This window comes from Sardina pilchardus, chromosome 21 (assembly GCF_963854185.1).
Source record: "Sardina pilchardus chromosome 21, fSarPil1.1, whole genome shotgun sequence".
Lineage (NCBI taxonomy): Eukaryota > Metazoa > Chordata > Actinopteri > Clupeiformes > Clupeidae > Sardina > Sardina pilchardus.
The window spans coordinates 19,516,130-19,530,882 of NC_085014.1; the positions used below are offsets into that span (position 1 = coordinate 19,516,130).

Below are 14,753 nucleotides of genomic sequence, written 5' to 3' on the forward strand. Positions count from 1 at the left end.
TACTGATAATCAAATCAACTAAAATTGTGAAAAAGCATTGGAAAAGTATCGAAATCGCCATTCTTGACTTAGTATTGGTATCGAAACAATAATTTTGGTATCATGACAGCACTACTCTGAGGACATACACTGCCTGTATTTATCCGTCTTGTTTTTCCTGCTGTTTGTTTGTTTATTTCAAATCAGGAGCAGTAGGCCATTTCTCAACTAACCAGACTCAACCAGGCAGTGAACTCTGCCAGCCCTGGGTTGCACTGCCATTTTACATGCCTGCAGTTAATCATGATCATTCTTTTAATGTTTCCCATCACTTTTATGATCCGCCACTTGATTTATCGGTGAGGTGATTGATCATAAATCTGACTGAAGGATTGCTTTCAAATGCAATCCTTTCTGATTGACTTAGACTCAGCAAAGATAGATAGATAGATACTTTATTGATCCCCAAAGGGAAATTCAAGAGCGCAAAGAGTGAAAACAGTAGGCAACATGTACACATTTTGGGAAATAAATACTTTGGTAAAATGTTTGATGCGAGAATATAATTGTTGAAAATAGTGATTTGTGTTAGCCTGGGAATATCCAAACGAACTTTCGGTATATTTGATATTTGCTGTACAGGTTTGTCTGGCTACAGGCCATTAAAGCCCATTTCCAATGTCACGAAGACACGGGCACGCAAATGCAATTGCTAAAACGGCTTGAACGTGTATTTGGAACGGAGTATGCAACTGTATTTAAGATTGCTACATGTTTTAAACTATTTGTTAAGAGTTTAATGTACCAACTGTACAACTTGCATGCAACTTGTATGCAACTTTTCCAGACCCACTCCCAACTGTACAATTGTGAAGTTTCACAAGTGGGTACAGGTGTGTGAGAACTAGTATCCTGTCATGGGTGGGTCGATAAAATGGGAAGGTCAGAACAACTGGGAACAGCTAGAGGGAAGAGTACAGAACTTCGCCGGAGGTTTGGTGATAGCCATTCGAAATATGGCCTACTTTTCCAGTGACCTGGTCTATTGTAGTTTTAAAGTAGATTTATTCCTACCTTAGGGTAGTGTAATAATGATAGGGCTAGGCTGCATTCACAGTCTTTACAATTCAATTGAGTTTTAATAATTTATACACGGCCAGTAGCAATGAACATTGTCTCAAAGCACTGTGCAGAAGAAAGCCACCTTTATATTCCCCGAAGAACAAGGGCACAGATGCAGCAGCATGGAAAAGGCCATTTTTATAAGCAAAAAAAAAACCTTGAGCAGAGGCTGGATGAAAAGGGGGGTCTCAGCTGCCAAATACTGATCTTGTAGGGAAGTTACGAAAGAGGCCTCTGACACTCATCACTTGCATGACGTTATATTGCAATAGCTTTACTTTTTTGCAATATTCAACCATATTTCTTCCCCTCTCTCTTGTTCTCTGTCTCCCTCTCTCTCTCTCTCTCTCTCACTCTCTGACTCTGTCTGTCTTTCTCCCTCTCTCTGTTTCTCTCGTTTTCTCTCTCAGAAGTGACTGATTCCTCAGTATCTGGGCAATCCTTTCTCCTTGTGCACATCGGCTCATTTGTAATTGTGGAGAGGTGAGATCGGCTCTGTTGTAATTGTGGAGAGGTGAGTGGTATTATTGTTATAGCTTCTCATTAGAATGCAGACATGGCTAAAGCCAAGTGAAAACGATGTTGACTCTTGTCTTTTCCTCCATTCTTTGTCTAAGGGATTTGGCAGTAGCAACGCTGAGTGCTTGTAACATTACTTCAAAGCCATCTGAGGACACAGTTGTGCTTTCCAATAAATGAGTACCTTGCCTGTAATGGATTAGCACCTCCTCGGTTCAGCAATATGTGCTTTTTTTTGCCGTATTTTTCCAGCTTGCGCTTTATTGCCCAACACTTTTCCATTCACACCCACATGTTGTGTCACTGCTTTAAGAATATAAATATATATTAATCCACGATTCAATGTTGATTATGTCCAGGAGTTTGTCCCTTGCTTGTGGATGTGACCAGATTAGCTAACACATCTGGTTGAGATTCAAGAGGTTGTGTCACGTTACTAAAGACATGACTTGTCACCTGGACACTTCAGTTTTTCCTATAGCTGCATGCGTATTTCATCAGTAAATAGGTATATTAAAAGCTGACCCTCGACTGTTGCCTGTGATGTAGGTCACACTGACCATCGCTTTGTGAGTGCTCAACTGTTTGTCGCCTGCCGAGTGACCGAAATCGGTGTAAATCCACACCGAGCTCTCCTCTAATGTGGCATCTGCCCTTCCCTGGCTCTTGGCTCTTGGTTGCCATGACAGTGACATATGGGGATAATAACTTCAGCTAAAAAGGCCATTTTTGGGTGTGTTCTGGCTCTCCTGACGGACGACACCAGGGTGTTCCGCTTGATTAACTGTCGAGGTGGACAACCGAAGGCCGAACCCCTTGCCAAGAAAAGGATGTGTGTGTGTGTAGCCCTCTTTAATAACCGGAGGTCCAGTTTTTCAAACGTCCGCTCCGCTGCCAAGGCTTATATTTTTTCTGCCGATACTTTCGAGGCATTACTGAGGATGGCATTACTGACATCTATTATGGCATCCATTATTTAAGGGAGTTGGAACTGTTCTCTCCTCTGTGATTACTACGATTCAGATGTGCGCCATGCGATTTTGTCGTTTTTGACACCCTATGATCCATCACTGATGAATTGAGACACTGGCAGCTCCCTGATTGGTACCCCACCCCCCTGAGTCAAACTGAATGACACCCTTCTGTTGGAACAGATTGCCCCTCCCTGTCATTTCAGAGGTGAGCAATCATCATGGGAGAGGACCTGCTATGTTGGGTTTCAGTGATTCTGGTAAGTCTCCAAGCAGGTTGAGGCCTTTTGCAATCAGAGAACATCTGGTTTGTTTTTAGGTGGCTCGTTACGCATGTCCTTTGACTCTAGTTAAAAAAAAAAGAATACCTGAGATTGATCATTCACTTCACACATGGCTTCAAGTCAGACTGCTAAAGACTAAATAGCTGTGCACATCATTGTTTATAGCATATTTCCTTTTCCCCATCCGTAATCCTACGATCTCATTTCTTTCTCTCCCTTTTCCTCCAAAGCCCTCTCTGTATCTTAAAATGAAATGCTGTGGTATTTTAGCAGATAACCCTGCCGGCTAGCGGTGGGGACTGTGGAGGAGGGAGGAGGAGGAGGAGGAGGGCGGAGGAGAGGGTGTGGAGACGTTCCGGCTGTACGTGGCGCTGTATAAATCAGTTTGTCTTTAAGTGTGTATGATGAATCCACTGCTGGCTAGCGCACCATCTCCGTTTCATCCCTGAGAAAGGCCCAAGCTGGCCCATGCAGAAACCGATCCTTACCACTTCCCACCCACCCCAATCTCCCATTCCCCATTTGTCTCCTCCTGCTCCTCCTCCTCCTCCTCTTCCTCCTCCTCCCCCCTCTTCTTCCAGCAGCAGCAGCAAGATGAATTGGTGGCGATGCGCTGATTTGTTATCTCCGCCATCGCAATGTGGCCGTGTTGACTCTGTCTGATAAGCTTCTGTTCGTCTGAGGGGGTCCACTGATCTTTGCCACGCGCGGTGTTCTGGCCCGTAGCTCAGCTGGCAGGCCTCCTCGGTATGAATAATGCCCTCCACTTATGCCATGATATCTGTGGAAGAAGCCGCACCGCTTTCGTCAATAAACATCACAGAGCGCGCCAGCCCGGGGGGAGAAAATGAAACGTCGGGCCGGGTTGCGCCGCGCCGAAGAGTTTGTGCTGTTTTTCTCATTTGTTTGCTCTTCTTTTCACCTCTATTACACGAGCAGATTTTCCCCATGCGTGCACAGTTTGTGTGTGTGTGTGTGTGTTTTCATGTTCCCACAGTGTCTGATAGAGGATGACAGTTTGATCATGTCATAAGTCTGTAATTAACTAATGGGAAAATGCCCCTAATGGCAGCCCTTTTCATTACGTTGGGCGAGAATGCCAAATTGAAGCGCAACCTGCAATTATCTCAGGTCTCGCATTAGCGTAGAGCAGCAGTGAACCTGCACAGCTTTCTTCCTCATGGGAAATCATTGGTCCGAGTTTCCAAGGTTACGTCTGGATGGGGAGACAAAAAAAAGATGAAAAAGATAATAAAAAATAAAAAAAGTGATCAATTATGAATGTCTCTTACGTCTGTGTTCTCCATAACTGTGATGAACTTGATGCTGTTGATTTCGGGACTCTTAAGAGCCGTTCCTCTATTGATTTCATCCAACACGAGGTGCTAGAGATGTAACAGCTCAATTAGAATCCGTCCAATGATTTGAAAGGCAGAAATATAGAGAATATTAAAGGTATCCAATTGATGCAGTTTTATTGTTTTTCCTAATGGGCTCTCCCTATCGTTGTGGAGTATTTGTATTTTACCCAACTGTTGTAAATACCACGCAAGGCTGCCAGGGTTGTTATCCATAGACGGGTAGGACCATCTGGGACATGGCACCTTTCTCCCTATTACAGTTAAATTCACCATCAAAATTACTTTAAAGGTATCATGTTAAAGTAAAAAAACATAGGAAGTTGCCTTTAAGAATCTGATTGACTTGGGAAGATGATTGATTTATATTCCTAAGGACCTTGAATAGTTCTCCTTACTGGTAGTAAAAAGTCGACTACTAAGTACAATTTTGTGTTTTTGTCACAATGTAAAATGTAAAGCTTTTATACAGTGGAATTTCTGGGACAGTGTTACATTTTAACACATTTAAGTAAGAGCCGAGACTACATGTGTATATTATGTGTTTTTGGTGTTAGAAACCGAAACTAAAGTGCAATTGAATGGCTGCATCACAGATTATTGGTGTGCCAGCAAGTTCTGTGTCTTTACCAAATTGGCTGTTCAGCCATTGACTAAAGAATCAAAATGATGTCATAAAGGCGAAAAGCCAGAGATTTGCGCTCCTTCTAGAAGCCCATCGTCAGCACAACAGATGTGGCCAATCTTCGGACCAATTACACGCTCGTCTTCATCGCGGGAGAAGAGAAGCGGGGGAAGTGCCAGAACCTAGCTGAGTCAGTCTGATCGGTGCAGGGTTCATCACCCTGGCATGGACAGACAGTTGGAAACACAGACACCTGTAGTTGTCTGAAGGAGAAAAAAGTGTGTGTTTAAACACACTTCCTTCTCTCCCTCTCTAGTACTCCCCCGTTCGAGCTAGTGGATCTGTAATGCTTTTAATGTCCTCAGGTTCAGCATATCATTTCCAGACGCTTAGGTTTTTTTTCTGTAGTGTATTGTCCCCCACTCCCTCCCTCCCCCCCTCCTCTGCCTCCTATCATCAGAAATATTCAGATTTGAGGTCTAGCTCACATTTTCTCTGTTTTAATCACATTCATGCCCACAGCAAGTGGTGTCCTGTATAATAACACAATTCTCTTTGGAACCCGGGGAGCTGGGATCCATTCTAAACTCACCAGCTCACGCTTTAAGCCTGGGTCCCACACATGTATTTTATGATGGAAAAGAAAAGGGAAGGGGTTGTGGTGGTGGTTGGGGGTTTTGGGGGGGGTGAATGGTTGCAGGACGATTTTTCAAAGAGCTGAACTGAAATTCCCCTTCCTGAGAACTTATGTCATTAATAGTCATTACACATTTGGCACTTGGAAGTCAGAAATGTGACTGCATCTCCCTGCTGCTGTGAGGAGTGCTCGTGGGGGGAACAGTAGGGAGAGGAAGGTGATCTCAATAATGAATGTGTAAGGAGAGCGCAAGTTGCGAGGGTGAAATATGATTGTTTTTGATGTTTTTTTATGTCTGACGTGGCTCCGGGACAGCACACTGCGCCTTCCCTCTCTCTGTCAGCAGTTCTCCTGATCCTTGTGTGATTGTTTAGGATTTTCTAAGTGGAGTCAGAGTCAAAGTCAAAGTTCTTTTTAAGCGCGACTTGGATATCTTTCCCCCATTTGTACACGGTTAGTGCCGTGTCTGATACGTGTTTCCATCTACTTGTATGTGGATTCAAGTGAGATGCTGTGTCTGGGCCTAATATTGTGTGTGCGTGTGTGTATGTGTGATAATTGCGTCGTTGTGTGCGTACATGGGTGCCTTTTTTTTGCTGGCTTTCACTTCAACCCAGTAAGGGATGGGAGACCACAGCCAGTGGCTCCTCTATTACTACTTGAGCTGTGGAGTAAATTGAAGAAAGTTGTGGCAGGGCCTTGGAACGAGTGCTTCAATGGCTCTGACCCCCCTCCTACAACCCCTGCCGGCCCCCAACCCCCCCCCCCCCCCCCCCTCATCACCCAGCCCACCCCTCTTTTTCTTCTGTCTTACAGCGTTGTGCCTAAGTGCCTGTTACTCACCACAAAGCAATCTCTGCCCCATATCAGGCTGGCTCGCCACGCTCAGCTGTGTGGCTCTTAGACCACTGTGATTTGATATCACAGCCCCTGCTAAAACAGCCATTTAGTCTGTTGACAGCACCGTTCCTTTTGTGTGCCATGAAAAGAGCGTGGTCAGGCTCTAGCCTACTAAAAGAACACTGGAAGACACTAATGGACAGCTGAACTCCGTCTTGAGGCGGCTGAAATGACTAAAATCGTAGTATTTATTTCAGAAAAGGAAATGGTTTTGAGAGTCTGATAGTGCCAGAACCATCACAAATGATTTTTTTTAGATATACTAGAATATTCCGACAGTCTGTTCATCTGCTTGCACGGAGCATTTAACTGGCGCAACCAAAAGAGCACATCTTGCTTATTTGGCCGTGTTTGTATATGACCAGAGAGTAATTTTTGTATCTCTCGCTACATCAGTAGTGGCACACTCCACATAGCCCTCGCATGCACTGTCTGACGCATCCTAAATCAGTCCAGGCTGTGCCCATTTCATCTGTTGTCATGGTTTCACGTGCCCTGTGCGGAGAGAGGAGCTGAAATGTAAGTGCGGTGTAATTGTTCTTGGTGTTGTAGCGAGTTCCTTTCATCTGCGGGTGAGGAATGATGAGTTGTTCACTCTTGTCAAGGCAAGATCCATCTCGAGAAAATTGTCACACATATTCATTTCATTCTGTCTCTCTTGCATGTTCCCCTGTGTATACACTCCTGGCATAGCCAGTTTTTCAGCCATAAGAAAACGTCATTTCTTTGGGTCCTGATGAACTTGCTGCCACTTGGAAGAGCTTGCAGCAAACGCTACCTTTGCTTTGGGTGTCAGCGTTTGCAAAACACCTCTGTTATCCTGGCTAGACAGATCTTTCCATGCAGCCCGTCTTTTTGTTGCGATGCTGGAGAGGCCAGTGTTACCACATAGCAAACTGCAGCACTTTGATAAAAAGCACAAAATCCATTACAGCTGCGGGATGCCTGACAGCATGCTTGATTTTCTTCAACCCTGTCTACCCTCCTTTGTGCAAAAGAGGGCTCGTTTCACCTACATGTACACTTACCATCGTCGACTGGAAGAAACATTCTAAGTTGGCGTTACTCTGCGCGTTGGCGGTATTGATTGCCTTTATCTCTGTTAAGAATAGCGTCCAGATCCATGTCCTAATTCATGAGCACCGTAATTACAAGAAGGTCACTCACTCTATGGATTTTGTGGCGCACTTAGCATGAAAGTCATCGCGCAAGGTGCTTCTAGGTGGACTGCAAATATTTGGAGAATCTGCTAGGGATTGAGGTTTTAGCTCTGTTTGGAGGGCTTGAGTACAAGATTATTGCTCAGAGCTGACTCACTCTCCACTGCAGATGAGATAATGCCTCAAATCAAAATGGATTATCTCAATGTTTGTCTTTTATGTAGGCCAAGCATCTTGCGAGGGACTATTTTTAGGTGTAAGGCATAAGGAAGTTATCGTGGGTTAGACTGAGGGTACGCCAAACAAATTGTTGCTTGCGCATAAGATGATTTTTCCAATTTATTCCAGCATGCTCATAACCTCCTCTGGATTTGGTAAAAGACAACCAAAGGGAGGAGAGGATGAGCCAAGGACCAAACATTAAATTATGTTTTCAACCTAAAACATTGTTTTCAAAAAAGCAGTCTTTGACTTTGTTCAGCACTTTGACAACAGCGTTATGCATTGCATCATAAATGTGAAGAATACTGTTAGATCTCCTCCACTAAACAGATACAAGGAGAGATAGAATAAGAGATAAATAATAGACGGTTTGCGGCTCAGAGTAATTTTTGTCATCAGCCGATTGCTTTGGTTTCCTTTTCAATGCAACCTTGTGCTCGAGACTTTCATCAAGCAAAAGATCCCCCGCAAGTAATTTCCCATTCAACCTCTCTCTCTCTCACCTCTCTCTCTCTCTCTCTCTTTCTCTTTCTCTTCCCATCAGTGATTATGACCGAGTCCTGTGCTTCGCATCTCTTTAGCGCCAAAGAGGGCTATTGTTATTTACTGTATTAGCAAGAGGAAAACACATCTACTCTATACTCAGACCTCCCATGGAAAACAGTAAGCCTTGATTTACGAGACGAGCTCGGTGTATGAGATAAATGCTGTTTAAGGGAAAAAATTAACGGCCATTGTTACATTGATTGACTCGTTGGGAGATAATTATAACCTAAAGGTTAAAGCAAGAGGAAAAAAAGGAATAGGGTAGGGGGAAAAAAATCTTCAAAAAATGATACCACTGGTTTCAGAATGATACTATTGCCTTATACATTAAAGTGATAAGACAGTTCTTGATGCTGACTTAAATGAAACAGGGTCTCTTCTTCTTCCTCTGTATTTCTCCGGCTCCTAGTCTCTGTACTTTAATCAAAGCGATCCACATTTTCTTAGTGCAGATGGGGGGGAAGACGGCGAGATCAGAGCAGCTGGTTAAGGGGTAGTGGCGCTCTCTTCACTCGAGTGGGTGATAATGAAGAGGTCTGCACTAGTGTTGAACCTGTGACTTCCTATAAAAAGCCAAAGGAAGAGTGGCTTACAGTAGCTCACATCTCTTCGATGGTGACAGCTGGGCCTTTGCAACCAGACCAGTTGCACATGACAGGCCAAAATGGCAAGAGCTGAGAATGGCTGGACGGTTTGTAGAAGGTGAAAGGTTATAACACTTGCACAGGCGCTCGGGGTCAAAGGTCGGCCAACAGGTGGCGTGAGCTCTCATATGCCTCTCTCATAGATCAGATCCGAGACCTGCGGCGCACTGCCAAATAGTCTCAGGTTTTTTTTTTTTTCATCACAAGTTAAAAGATTGATAAGGTATTGAACGTGTATTTTGTAATCCTCGTCATTGCAACACACTCCCAGTCCCCAGTCATAGCTCCTGCTCTGCTTTGCATCAAGCCAACAACACCTCCAGCTATGGTCTGTTTGCACCATGCCTTATTTCTTGTGTATTACAGCTGAAATCTATTACCCTGCTGATTACCAGCTGTGTGTGTGTGTGTGTGTGTGTGTGTGTGTGTGTGTGTGTGTGTGTGTGTGTGTGTGTGTGTGTGTGTGTGTGTGTGTGTGTGTGTGTGTGTGTGTGTGTGTGTGTGTGTGTGTGTGTGTGTGTGTGTGTGTGTGTGTGTGTGTGTGTGTGTGTGTGTGTGTGTGCGTGTGTGCGTGTGTGCGTGTGAGTGTACACACGTATTACTTTGTCTTAGCCATTCATGGTCATCATCATTGGCAGATGCTGCTATTTACACAATCTATTTCTAATTTACAATCTTGATTTGTTTGGTTTTTTGTGTCTTGTCACTTCACTACAGCAACTACAGCTATACCATCATATTTATGTTTGACATTTCGGTTTCGCTAATAAATGTTAATAAATATAATGTGTGTGTGTGTGTGGGAGTGTGCACATGCGTGTCTTGCTACTTATCCAGGTCCTTCACTAATTCCAGATGTACGAGCAGAGATCTGAGAGCATATCTTTCTGTTGTGCAATGTGCTTTAGTATTGTGTCTTGACAATGCTTTGTGATTGATTCATAATCCAGGGAAATTTTGTTGCGAGAGAGACAATGAGTGATTAAGGCATCGTGGCCGGGGATGAGATTGTGGCCGAGTATGGCTTAGGACAGAGAAACATCAAGGTCCACATCTTGACTTTTGTCTTTTCTTGATGTAGGAGAAAGATGTCCTTAAAAGTCTTTAAGTATCTTATCTTAGTTATCAAGCTTTCTGCACTTCCCTGCTCATCTGATGCTAGGTAGAAATGTCTATGTCCAGGACTAGATTTATGTACCGCATGACTTACATGTATGTACCACAGCTGATTGACTGTTTAATTAATTAATTAATTGATTGATTGACTGACTGACTGACTAATTAACTCATTGACAGATTGATGTTGACAAGCTGTTTTTGTGGTGTTTTTTGTGTGTGTGTTTCTTAGACAGGCCCTTCCAGCGTTGAACTTAGGAGTGGAAATCCCGACCAGTGGCTCCCTGACCCATGATGTACAAGGACTACAGACCAGGCCGAAATGGAGGTAAGCGACCGGCCGACACCGGTGCTGCGTTTCTGGGCTCATGGGCTCGCTTCGGTTCTCGCTGAGGATCTCTATTTTAACAGCAGGACATGGGGCTGCATTTCACAGTAGGGAAAGAGGATTTGGTGGCACGGTTGCTGCCACACGCCAGATAAGGCGGTGGCGTTCCCATGGAGATGAGGCGTTCTTCTGAATCCGTCACAACTCGCCGCCTATTGGTAACAGGTGCGACAGTGATCCTCCCTGGGGTCTAAGTTTTCTCTCTCTTTCTCTCTCTCTCTCTCTCTCTCTCTCTCTCTCTCTCTCTCTGTTTTTGTTTTAGCATTTGTTGTCTCTGTGGAAGTCTCAGTGTGACAGATGCTGCTGTGTTCTGTGTTTTACAACATATGAAAATTATAAGTACGGAAGACTTTATTTGTCAGTTCATGCTACTCTGTCAGCTAGTTGAGCAGATTCGATATAGAAAACGGTGTACATAGTAGTAATATTGTATCGTATGTAATACACATCATGACATTCGTGGTCTGTTAAGCATCCACATATGGCATGAGTTCAGGAGAGCCTGTATGCAATATGCAGGCGTTGTCCCTTTTCACCTTTTGGCAAGAAATAGAAGGTCAATTTTATATGATCTGGTGCTATAAGTGAAAACACTTTCAAAATGAGACACTTAGGTCACAGGTGGACCATGCATAATCACTGGGCGTTAGTTTTGAATGTCGGAGGCATGTGGAAGACATTTCCAGGCTTTCGCGCTGCGTGCCAGTTCGAGCTGACCCCTGTCAGTAGAATCGCTGGGGCTTCTATTTCACTGCAGTCACAATGAGGGAGAAAGCGCAGGAAGGATTAGAGACAGACGGCGAAATGGACCCGAGTCACACACACACACACACACACACACACACACACACACTGATAGAAAGACTGGGGAAAGAGACAGACAAAGTGGGAAAGGGAAGTTCATTTCTAAGCCGTGAGAATGAGGGGAGCTTTAGAAGATGAGCATGTCCTTTCCCATTAGGCTCACTGCAAGTGTCGAAGGCTGGCGGGGCTTGATAATGAATTTACCATCCGGTTCATGTGCCCTGCTGTGCTGCCGTTGAGCTCAACCCTCCTGCCTTTGCCCGCTGTACTCTGCCCGTGGTGGCCCGCCAGTGACACTGCGCCCACGTAACGTGAGGTCTGCTTGTGCCATCTCCAGAGTTGAAGGGCCTTAGTTGGCCTTGGCTGCCTCCCGTAAAACAATAGAATTGCGATCTGGTAGAGATTAGAGAATTGTGTTGTTAAGGAAGATGAATGACTCATGCTGTTCTGATGTAATAACATAGCATTTGTAATGCAAGTATATCATTAAACCATCAGTGTTTTATTAAGATGAAAATTAATCTCAGGCTTAAGAAGTCTTAGTAAACCATGCAGTGGCCAATCAGGTGAGTTAAAACAGTGAATTTCTTTGCCAGTCTGTTCTTTGTGTTGTGTGAAGTGAAGAGCTCTGAGCTTCGAACGTTCCACTCTTACACTCTTAAGACATCTGGTGGGCGAGCCTGTCGTCCCCGTGAATCACGGATGTATGACTGATTCATTACTGATGCATGAGGGCTTGAGAGTGGCCAGCAGCAGGACTCTTGTGGCAGAGGGTGCTTTTAGGCACATTTGAGTATACCAATTAAAAAGCCTTGGCTACTTTTAAGTCAGAGCCTTGGTGTCTGTTCTGTCTCTGCTTTAAAGTCATGCGGTATGTTGAGTGGGTATTTGATAGGCTGTGATATTTTTGTTCTTCAAAGGCGCATAATCCCACACACACTATATATCTGTGAAGAGATTACCCTTCTCTCCCTCTGTTCTTTCCATCCAAAGACTGAAAGACTTTTTTTGTCTGGGCGGAAGGCAGCATCTCAGTAAAAAGTGAGCGGAGTCATCAGAAGTGAATGCTCTTCACCGATACCCCCAAACTGCATTAGAATGCCCATTCTCGCAGTAGGAGCACTTAAGCTTCAGCTGCTGTGCTGAGTCAACACAGCTGTTTTCCCCATTCGCCCATCGCCTTCCTGGATAATCACGTTGCGAGTTGCAGCGTGGTAACCCGCAAGCCTGGAACTGATAAGGTGAGAGGCCTCAGCCATTGACGGAGCTGTGGCTCTAGAATGGGGGTTAAACGTTATTTGGTGCATTGCAAGCAGCCAAGTACCATCAATATTCAACCTGAGGGGTATATGGGATCTCCCCAGAGATGGACTTGCCACTGCCTGGACTTAATCGAATTGCAGGATGTGTCCAATTCTCCAGCTTCTCCCTCGCCTCGCCTTGCTCGGGAAGGCTCCCATTCCATGATGTCTCTGTTCTACCTCTTAACATACATTTATATTCCTCTGCCCCTTTTAGAGATGCACCCTCAAAATTAGCTCACTGGTGGAGGAATCTCATTGAGTGTGACTGTAATGAGTAAAAAAAGCTGAGCGATATAAAAGGTGTAGCAGAAGAGAGGAAAGAGGAGGGAGAGAGAGAAAAAGAGTGAGAGAGAGAGAGCCCACATTTGTGGTCAAAGCAATTCATTGGAAAACTTTCCAACCGCAGAGAGCATCGGAGTTCATTAAACACTGTGAACCTTTAGATCTGACATTTTTCCTTCCTGTCCGAGCTGTAATGGTACGTTTCATTGATCTCAAAAGGGATGACACCAAATAGCGCTGCAGTCTTTTTAAACTTTGGCAGATTTCCCGTGAATTGGAACCTTTAAATACCATCCGCTGTCATGCTCAAAACGTTCTGCTGCACCGTGATCTGACACCTAATTTTTGACTGGAATAGACCGGGTATCACTTTCATTATAGCGCTACAGCCTACTACAGCTTATATTTACTCCGTTGCAAAAACAAAAAAAATAGGGGTCTGGGCTACTCATTGCACCATAAATATCCTGTATCCCATATGGATGAAATACCTTGCCAGATTTATTCTCATGCCTAGGCCTAAAGTGGATATTTTAAAGCCATCTGTAGTATCTCTTCTCTGACGTTGCAGTTGGAAAATGCCTCTCCACTGGGAGCAAATTAAGGCTGAGCGGTTTCATGGCATCTTGAGTCGATACCCACAGTATTGTTCTTTTTTTTAAAAAAGAATGAAATTACAACCAAATGAGGATGAGATGAGATACAGTAAAGAGGAGTTTAGATGTTGACTCACTCTTGGATCACCCTTGAGTGTCTCACTGAATAGACATGAATAGACACAGTAGATGAATGTGAAAAATTATGTTTTTGGAGAATGGACTGGAGCAGATCTGGAACAATCTTGATGTTGACCTAAGGATGCTCCACTCCTTCTCCGTCTTTAAAAGAAATCTAAAAGTATATCTTCTGTCCAACTATCTATAACCATATCTCTGCTACATGGATGTAATTGGGATAACTGTATGAGGGCTTGAATGTAAAATGTATGTTAGTATTGTCTGTATGTATGATCACATGTTTGTGCTTCTTTGTATGTAATTGTATGTCCTGGCCTGTCTGCTCATGCAATGCTAAAATTCTTACACAGCACCACATTACATATTGGCCATTTAAATAGCTTATGATGGGGGACCCATTCTTACATAGCAAATGAACATTACTGGACACAAAGCGTACAAAATTGTATCTTTTGACTATGTATGAATCTACTACTACTACTACTACTACTACTACTACTACTAGAATTGATCACTCTTGTTTGTCACTCAATGATGAAGACTACAACTTACCTAGAATTAAATGGAACCACTTACCGTGTTGTAAAAATCTAATTTTGCATATTTGTCACACTAAAATGTTTCAGGTAATCAAACTAATTGTAATATTAGACCCAAGAAAAATTTACCAATTTACCCAATTTAATTGACAATTGGGTTCAACATCACTAGACACAACCAGGTATGATTACTGCCAACCCTGTTGAATCTAAACATCATGTGAATAGAACCTGTCTGGCTATGTGAAGTTGCCTAAAAGATCTCAAAAGGCAGCAAGGAAAGTCAAGAACAGATGATAATAAAAGTCATTGAAAAGTGTCTGGAAGTCTGGAAAGAGTTACAAAGCCATTTCTAAGGCTCTGAGACTCCAATGAATCATGGTGAGAGCCATTATCTACAAATGGTGGTAGTCTGGTGGTACTCTGGTGATCTGAGTCTGCTTTACTGCTTCAGGGCCTTGGCAACCAATTTAAGGTTTTGGATTGGCCTAGTCAAAGTCCTGCTGTGGTGGTATGACCTTATATTATATTAAACAGGCAATTCATGGCGGAAAACTTTCCAATATATCAGAATTAAAATAGTTCTGCAAAGAAGAGTGGGCCACAATTCCTCTGC

The 14,753-nt window shown here is 43.7% G+C and overlaps 1 protein-coding gene across 1 annotated transcript in view; it reads left to right on the forward strand.

Moving 5' to 3' along the window:
- enox2 (ecto-NOX disulfide-thiol exchanger 2) overlaps positions 1-14,753 on the forward strand; it is a 252,632-nt gene that overhangs the window by 56,495 nt on the left and 181,384 nt on the right. Inside the window, exon 3 of the mRNA XM_062524767.1 lies at positions 10,316-10,411. Within this exon, the coding sequence (XP_062380751.1) occupies positions 10,375-10,411 (37 nt within the window). The 5' untranslated portion in view covers positions 10,316-10,374. The remainder of the gene's footprint in view (positions 1-10,315; positions 10,412-14,753) is intronic.